Source organism: Pelobates fuscus, chromosome 11, assembly GCF_036172605.1.
Source record: "Pelobates fuscus isolate aPelFus1 chromosome 11, aPelFus1.pri, whole genome shotgun sequence".
NCBI lineage: Eukaryota > Metazoa > Chordata > Amphibia > Anura > Pelobatidae > Pelobates > Pelobates fuscus.
Window position 1 is genome coordinate 119,499,329 of NC_086327.1, and position 9,713 is coordinate 119,509,041.

The following is a 9,713-nucleotide window of genomic DNA, read 5'->3' on the forward strand; positions in this document are numbered from 1 at the left end:
GATGTTTTTAGAATTAATATAAAATAACAATAATGAACATTAGAACCATGCGCTTTTAAAGTGACGAAGTGCCATCTAGTGGTCAAAGAGTATGACAAAAATCTGATGGGTTTTTGCAGCATCCTGGTGTTCTAATGGTTATGTACTGCCATCTAGTGGTCATAAAGATGAATAGTTATACTAAATGCTAAGTGTGAGCCATTATAAAGGCAACTAGAGCTAATATACACATACGTACATTCAGGGCCCCCATCAGGACATGACAACCATGATAGCTGTTATGGGCCTAGCGGTCCTGGGCGGCCCGAACTACTCTGGCAGTCAGAGCCCTACATTCCTTATGTGCACATATATATATAGTGATTCTTGCTATATATATGTGCACTGTGGGCCCCCTGCTCCCTGTACATTGAAGAGGGGGCCCAGCAGCACACTCTGTGTTCCCTTCTTCAGATTCTCTGTGTCTTAACTTTTGCAAGTCCCGCGTTACCATGGCAACGCTCCGCATGCCGGAGAGTTAGACAGAGGGGAGCTGGAAAGGGAACACAGAGTGTGCTGCTGGGCCCCCTCTTCAATGAACAGCGGCGGCTCCCTCCACCGGGGAATGTGATCTCCCCCCTCCGTGGCAACATTAAATGTTAAAAAAAAATGTTTATCCTCCTATTTTACATACACACTGCATCCTACAAGAACACACTGCACTCACACACACTGCATTCACTATACACACTCTGCATTCACTACAAACACATTACATCCACTATACACACTCTGCATTCACTACAAACACACTGCATTCACTATACACACTCTGCATTCAATACAAACACACTACAGCCACTACAAACACACTAAATTCACTATATACACTCTGCATTCACTACAAACACACTACATTCACTACAAACACACTACATTTAGTATGCACACTCTCAATTCACTACAGACACACCACATTCACTATACACACTCTGCACTCACACACACTTCATCCACTATACACACTCTGCATTCACTACAAACACACTCCATTCACTATACACACTCTGCATTCACTACAAACACACTACATCCACTATACACACTCTGCATTCACTACAAACACACTACATTCACTATATACACTCTGCTTTCACTACAAACACACTACATTCACTACACACACTACATTTTGTATGCACACTCTCAATTCACTACAGACACACTCTGCATTCACTACAGACACACCACATTCACTATACACACTCTGCACTCACACGCACTACATTCACTATACACACTCTGCATTCACTATACACACTCTGCACTGACACACACTACATTCACTATACACACTCTGCATTCACTACAGACACACTACATCCACTATACACACACTGCACTCACTACAAACACACTACATTCACTATACACATTCTGCACTCACTACAAACACACTACATTCACTATACAAACTCTGCACTCACTACACACACTGCATTCACTATACACTCATTACAATCACTATACATACTCTCCATTCACTACAAACACACTAAACCCAGTAAACACACTCTCCATTCATTACAGACACACTACATTCAGTATATACACTCTCCATTCACTGCAAACACACTACATTCACTATATACACTTTTCACTCATTACAAACACACTACTCACACTATAGACACTTTGCATTCACTGCACACACTATATTCACTGTACACACACTGCATTCACTACAAACACACTAGATTTCAGTAAGGCTTTTGACACTGTTGCACATAGAAGGCTTATCAATAAATTGCAATCTTTAAGTTTGGATTCCAATATTGTTGAATGGGTAAGGCAGTGGCTGAGTGACAGGCAACAGATGGTTGTAGTCAATGGCGTATATTCGAAGCTTGGGCTTGTCAACAGTGGGGTACCTCAGGGATCTGTACTTGGACCCATTCTCTTTAATATTTTCATTAGTGATATTGCAGAAGGTCTTGAAGGTAAGGTATGTCTTTTTGCTGATGATACTAAGATATGTAACAGGGTTGATGTTCCAGGAGGGATAAGACAAATGGCAAATGATTTAGGTAAACTAGAAAAATGGTCAGAGTTGTGGCAACTGACATTTAATGTTGATAAGTGCAAGATAATGCATCTTGGACGTAAAAACCCAAGGGCAGAGTCAGTGGCGTACTAAGGGGGAGGCGGGGGGGGGGGGGGGGGGGGGGCGGTCTGCCCCGGGTGCCACCAGTTAGGGGGGTGCCACCAGGTAGGGTGGTGCCTCCAGGGCTGGCCAGGCTTGTGACTCTGTGAGCTGTGTGGCTGCACAGGGCGCCGGGAGCCACACAGCTCACACACGCAGGGGCTGGGATTTCAGCAGTACTGAAGTACTGCACAGAGAATCGGGGTCGGAGCCAACTCGGCCGTGGGGGCGGATCCAAACCGGATGCAGGGGGCGGAGCTACAGCCAGCCTTCATTTGCTGCCTTTCACTGCAGCACACTGAGGGCAAGCAGGAAGGAGTCTCTGCTCCTCCAACACACCAGGGACTCACTGACTCCACTCTTCCACCAGTAAGTGAGAGAGAGAGTGTGAGTGTGTGTGAGACTGCTTGTGACTGTCTGCGTGTGTGTGTGAATGTCTGCCTGTGACTATCTGTGAATGTGTGTAAGAATGTCTGCCTGTGACTATCTGTGACTGCATCTATGACTGTCTCCCTGTAAATGTCTGTGTGTGTGAATGTCTACCTGTGGCTGTCTACCTGTGACTGTGACTGTCTGCGACTGTGTGTTTGTCTGCCTGTGACTGCGACTATGACTGTCTCCCTGTAAATGTCTGTGACTGTGTGTGAATGTCTGCCTGTGGCTGTCTACCAGTGACTGCGTCTGTGACTGTCTGACTGTGCCTGTGTGTAAATGTCTGCCTGTGACTGTCTGCCCTTTGACTCTCTGCCTGTGACTGTGTTTGTCTGCCTGTGACTGCGTCTATGACTGTCTCCCTGTAAATGTCTGTGACTGTGTGTGAATGTCTGCCTGTGACTGTCTGCCTGTGACAGTTTATCTGGGACTGAGTGTGACTGTCTTCCTGTAACTGTGCGTGAGACTGAATTTTAGTGACTGTGTGTGTGTGACTGTCTGCCTGTGCCTGTATGTATGAATGTCTGCCTTTGGTTGTCTACCTGGGACTGTGTATTACTGTCTGCCTGTGACTTTGTGTGACTGTCTGCATGTCACTGAGTGTGTGTGACTGTGTGCTGCCTGTAACTATGTTACAGTCTGCCTGTAATTGTGGGTGTGTGTGACTGTCTGCCTGTAGCTGTGTGTGTGTGACTGTCTGTAACTGTGTGTGTTACCGTCTACCTGCAGCTGTGCGTTTGACAGTGTGCAAGTGACTTGTTTGGTACGGTGGGCATGTGTCTGTATTTGACAGTATATGCGTATAACTGTGTACATCTGACTGTATCTGACTGTCTTCGCCCTGCAGTGAGTCGGCACATAACATCATCCAAGCATCTGCGTCATATTACAGGATGTGCAAGGGACGTGTGAATGAAGAGCAGAGAGATCCCAGCAGCAACCACTGACTACCAGGGACTGAGGATCCACTCTAGCCCTCCCAGAGCAAGGTAGGGAGGCTGGGTGGACCTCTTAATTATTAAATGTGTGCATGTATGTGATGTTTGCGTGTGTATATCTAATTATGTGTGTTTGTAATTGTATGTGTCTGGGTCTGTGATTGTGTAGGTCTGTGTTTATGTGTGTGGTTGTGTGTGTATCTTTGTAGTTAAGTGTGTGTGTGTATATGTATATATATACACACACACACACACACTTGACTACAGAGACCCACACACATAAACACAGGCATACACAATAACAGATCCACACACATACAATTACAAACACACGCAAACATCACATACATACACACGTGTGTGTGTGTGTGTGTATATATATATATATATATATATATATACACACACACACACATACATATATTTACACACACACAATCACAGATATACACACACAGACATACACCTATTGTGTGTGTATATAAATGTGCATGTGTTTGGTACATAGCTCCCTTATTTGGTGTCCTTAAATATTGCAATTCACATAAGGATAACAAATAAGGGCGTTATCTACTAAACAACTGAAATTAAGAAAAAAAAATTTTTCTCAATTGATCTTTTAGCTGTTTAGTTGATAATTCTCTAAATTGGTGTCCTTAGGTGAGATTTCCATATTTAAAGATACCAAATTAGGGTGCTGTTTAGCAGATAGCTCCCTTATCCTTATTTGGTGTCCTTAAATTTGGCAATCCCACATAAGGATAGCAAATAAGGGAGTTATCTGATAAACAAAGATCGACGTTAAGAGGTGTCAGCTAGCCCACGAACAAGAAATCTGGGTGGCTAATGTGAATTATTTGCAAATTTGTTGACTGATGCCAATGTGCACTGCATGCTGGCATCAGGCAGCCCCCAGTTTGGATTGTGGTATCTTATGTGCCCACCCCCTATATATTGTTGCTATGTGTGTCAGTGTGTATTTAGGTGTGTGTATGTGTAGAAGGTTTAGAAGCTGTAGTGGAGGGTTAAGGGCTGACGTGAGGGGTTAGGGGCTAAATTGGTAGGTTAAGACCTGCAGTGGGGCATTAGGGCCAATAGTAAGGGGTCAGGGGCAGTAGTAAGAGTTAAGGAGATGTAGTAGGAGGTAAGAGAAGTAGTATGTGGTCAGGGGTAGTGGTAGGGGGACAGGGATAGTAGTAAGAGGTCAGGACCCGTCGTGGGAGGCTACGGTCAGTAATGGGGGTTAGGACCTGTGATGGGTGGATATGGGTAATAGTATGGGGTTATGACCTGTAGTGGGGGTTAGGACATGTGGTGGGTCATTAGGGGCAGTAGTAGGGGGTTAGTGCCAGTTGTAGACAGGGCCATTAGTGTGGGATTAGGGGCAGTAGTGGGTGGTTAGGGGCAATAGTAGGGGGTTAGGGGCATTAGTAGTGGGTTAGGGCAGTAGTAGGGGGGGTTAAGGGCAGACTTGGCTTTGCTATTTATAATCCCTCAGATGCCACACCATGTTACTATTGAAGTGAGCATGTGAATGCAGGGGTGTATTCTTAAAGATGTCACTGTGTGTAAATGCATTACTGCACATGAACAATTAGTGTGTGGAGTGTCTGAAAGCTGGGTATGTTTGAAAGACAAAGAAGCATGTGGGAATATTTTAAAGAGATACTCTAAGCCTTTTTATCCGCTTTTTTTCTGCTGGTGTCTATACAGTTGCTCTCCTGTTTATAGTTTGTGCTTACCTGTTCAAAGTGAGTTTGTAGTTATATATCGGCATGTGAACACACATATGCCATCATTCGAAACTCATTACAAACAAACAAGCACGCATACAAATACCCAGTCACATATTTATTTACATTTCATGAGTATATGCAGTCATAGACACATGCACTGCACATTCAGTTACACACAATACTCTTGCATGTACAGTCACACTCACATTTCATACATAAAGTACATATATACATATGCATCAAAACACACAGGCACGACATACATTAGACACGTGAATAGGCAGGTAACATGCTAAATCCTTTATTTATAAAATTTAAAAATGTACAAACATTAAGAATTTCACTAAACAGGGTATAAAGATATTCATTGCATGACACAACTTCTTAAAACAAAGATTATAAGTTCATTAGCAGAACATGAAACATCGTATTCAGTTACGTCTGAATAGACTTGTGGGGTAGCTGAAAGAATGATGGATAACCATCAGGGAGATGGTTAGAATAACGAACAAAAAGGAGGAGAGGAAAAATTTAACGAGGTCAGATTAAGAATGGGAGAGACTAGTGTTGATGACATCAACATGGAGAATTTGATTAGCGTTCGTAATGAACAGGAATGTTATTTGACAAGAAGCATAGCCCATATTTCCTTCCATTTTCAGGTAGGTAATATTCAACAAGGCCTGCCATCACATTTTTTTAGCTTTTACACAAAATACATCTTCACTATCGAAATCCTCTCCGTAGGATTTGCAGATTGTGAATACCTGAGACTCCTCAACAATACATCCGCAATCAGCCATTGCTTTCTTGATAAAGTTTTCCTCCACTGAAAGAACAGAAAATATTTTATCTCCCACAATATACTTGGAGGCTCGGAGATATTCAGTCATTACAAGATATCCTCCAGGTTTTAACAAAGACACAGTATTCTTCAGATACACCTTAAACTCTTCTAATGTTGAAGCAACACAAATGAGGCATGCTGCAATGATCACACAGTCCACTTGAGGCAGTGAAAGTGGTTGGAGAGGGTTGGCTTGGGTGACATCACATTTCATAAAGGAGACCTTTTCCCTAATCTTTTTTGCTTTCTCCTCAGGTGTGGACCTAAAATCAAGTGATAGAAAGTTCAGACTTGCTCTTGATTAACTCTTAAAATTACCTCGAGAATTGGTTTTAAAAATGGGAAATGCACAAATAATTCTCTCTTGTTGCTGAATTTCACCGCATCACCATTTCGTCAACTCAATAAATTACAGCAGTGATAAAATTAGCAAAATGAAGAGGATATACACATTGGCTTCAAATATTGGACATTAATTTGCTGAAAATTACTTAAAATGTAGGGGATGGTGGTCGAATTATTAACATAACACATTTGACTGCATAATTCTAAGCTCACACTAATATTTATTGTTGTATTGTATATTGTAGCATTATTTAGAGACCAGCATGATATTTTGAACAGCGTTAGATATACGGAATACATACCTCCCACCTTCCAGTTCACATGCTTGTTTTATGTATGGAGACCAATCAAAGGCATGTTTGTCCTCATTCAACCACAGTTCAATTTCATTTAAGTTATTTTGGGAATAATCCGTCAGGTAGATGTTTTTGAAATTTTCACAGGCTGAGAGGATATGCCATATTGTAGGACCTGCAGCAATTTCTATCAAATTATCCCCTTGTATACAACCTGTTAAGAAAAAAACAAAACATTTTTTATGATAAATAAAATAAAATCTTTTAATGATAAATATACTGAACATTTGAAAAATTAAACACAAACACTGACACCGTAGTGATGTATCTTTAGAAGATAATAGTAATCCTAAATATTAATATATGAAGTTATCTATTCAACACAAGTAACATACCTGGGGTAGAAAAGTGGAGATAAAAAGTAGATAAAAAGTAGCAGATATGTTTTTCCAAAACACTGACTAAATTGTCACAATGTTCTTTGGAACTGTACCAAATTACATAAATTAAAAAAAAAAAAAATCACGACTATGCATCAGTACAAAATCATATAGTACACTGACCGCAGTCAATTCTTTAAAATACCTAGGTATGTTGCTAGTCCCCAATCACAGTGAGAAATCTCAATGTATCCTTCCTGGTAAAATATTTTGTAAATAAATTAATAAAAATACCTGAAGCGAATGCTTTCGATAGAAAAGAGAGGACAAATGTTATTTCTTTAGCTACTTCCTGGGTTTGGAGATGTGCAGCATAGAAGGACTCCAGGTATTTTCTGGAATCGAAGTAAGTTGTATATGAGGCACTTTCTCTTGATACCACCTCCATGATTTCTGTCGTAGCTAGAAATTCCTACAAAAGAAATTCAGAAAATTAATATTTAGTATATGCTTATTTTCTCTAAAACAATATTTACAGTTAATGTCTTATAGAGTCTTTTTGTACTTAGCGAATATGCCTCAAGATCGTTTCAGAGTCTTAAATTGCTACTTTTGTTATATTTTTCTTCAGTGTCTAAATTTAATCTTTGATGTCACCGGGCCACTGAAAATGACAGTGACTAGCAAGGAACCCCTCTTAACTAATTACAGAATTACTCATTCATTCCAAATCTTTCTTAAATGTTACTGTGAATTTCTATCTGATGGAGTCATCCAGTTGAGCTGAATATTCCTGCCGTGCACAAGCAGGGCCGGTGCTTGGATTTTTAGGTACATAGGCGAAGATGCATTTTTCCGCCCCCCCCCAAAAAAACATCTTCACCTATGTGCCTCTTAACCAGCCCCGCTCCCCTCCCCGACCAATAGTGGTCCCTTCCTGCCCCTTAGTGTTCTTCTCCCCTCCCCCCTCTTTTCCCTGTCTCTTGGTGTTTCTCTCCCATTCCCTCCCTGTCCCTTGGTGCACCCCACACCCCATTAGTGGTTACACTCCCCTTCCTGGTGTGCCTTCTACCTCTATTGTTGCATTGCCTAGCGGAGCAGATCCCCTAAAGGAGCTTCAGTTTTCTGTACCCGGCCGAACTGACAGGGAGTGCTCTCTCTGTGAGCACCTCCTGTCAGTCTGGCCAGGTACAGGAAACAGAAGCTCCTGTACTGCGCTCTGCTCCGCTACACTCTGTACACACTGACAGTCACACGCTCAATGACAAACACACAGACGTCACTGACAGACACAGACTCATTGACAGACACACGGATAGTCACACACATACTCAATGACAAACATACTCTCACTGACTTGACAGACACACACTCATACACTGACAAACACACTCATCATACACTGACAGACACACTCCTAAACTCACATGCACACACACAGACGCACTCACTCACACACGCTGTCACTCACAGACGCACACGCTGTCACTCACAGACGCACACGCTGTCACTCACAGACGCACACGCTGTCACTCACAGATGCACACGCTGTCACTCACAGACGCACACGCTGTCACTCACAGACGCACACGCTGTCACTCACAGACGCACACGCTGTCACTCACAGACACACTCACAGACACACACACTGTCACTCACAGACACACACACTGTCACTCACAGACACACACACTGTCACTCACAGACACACACACACACAGACACTCACAGACACACATCACATACATTCACTAATTATTTTAATAAATATACATTTCCCACCCAGCCTCCTTACCTGGAGAGCTGGTGTGGATGATGCATCCTTCCCTGGGGTCCTGCTGAGCGGCGTGCGGCTGTGCTGTGCGGAGATCAGACGCGGCGAGGGAGCTCTAATCTCACCGCTCTGCTCCCTTGCACGCTGTCTGCTGATACCGCGGGAGCCGGAATATGACGTCATATTCCGGCTCCCGCGGTATCAGCAGACAGCGCGCGAGGGAGCAGAGCGGTGAGATTAGAGCTCCCTCGCCGCGTCTTATCTCCGCACAGCACAGCCGCGCCGGGGGCCGAGATGGTGGCTGGCAGGAGGGAGAGCTTCCCTCCTGCCGGTCACTGAAATTTTGCGCCCCCAGAGCCCGTGCGCCCTAAGGCGGCCGCCTGTGCCGCCTTATGGACGCGCCGGCCCTGTGCACAAGTCTCCTTTCTTGTACAATACATAAGTTTATACAGCTAAACATTCGGTGTTCTCTTACCTGTTTGAACAACCAGATTATTGAGCTCATGTGCTTCCTATCCATAGGAAGTGAACTCTATATGAACACAGTAGGTGGATCCTTTTGTGCCTAAAGGCATGTATAAACCCCCCCAAAAAACACGTTTGTTCAGTGATATTAATCTTGAGAAGTGTATGCCTAATCATTTTTCCTGAATTTCTTGTATTTTGGGATGGTTATCATTCTTCATACAGAACTTGCTGCCTTAAACAAATAAATAAATAAATTTGCAAAATGCATTGCTTCCCAGGGTGTAACCGTGCTAACATTTTAATAAACTAACATTA

At 42.9% G+C, this 9,713-nt stretch overlaps 1 protein-coding gene across 1 annotated transcript; it reads right to left on the reverse strand.

Moving 5' to 3' along the window:
- Positions 1–5,977: 5,977 nt before the first annotated feature.
- LOC134576963 (nicotinamide N-methyltransferase-like) lies at positions 5,978–9,435 on the reverse strand. The gene is made up of 4 exons (XM_063435622.1): positions 9,406–9,435; positions 7,451–7,628; positions 6,783–6,990; positions 5,978–6,398 (listed from the first exon to the last, which is right to left on the reverse strand). The coding sequence occupies exons 1-4, from the start codon at positions 9,433–9,435 to the stop codon at positions 5,978–5,980; spliced, it is 837 nt and encodes a 278-aa protein (XP_063291692.1).
- Positions 9,436–9,713: the final 278 nt, after the last annotated feature.

Bases quoted from the DNA above. Each gene is read 5' to 3' on its own strand.
- LOC134576963 (XM_063435622.1), bottom strand. From the start codon at position 9,435: ATGAGCTCAATAATCTGGTTGTTCAAACAG. The intron at 7,629-9,405 runs GTAAGAGAACAC...TTTCTTTTGTAG, and splicing joins TAATCTGGTTGTTCAAACAG to GAATTTCTAGCTACGACAGA. The intron at 6,399-6,782 runs GTATGTATTCCG...ACTTGATTTTAG, and splicing joins TGTGAACTGGAAGGTGGGAG to GTCCACACCTGAGGAGAAAG.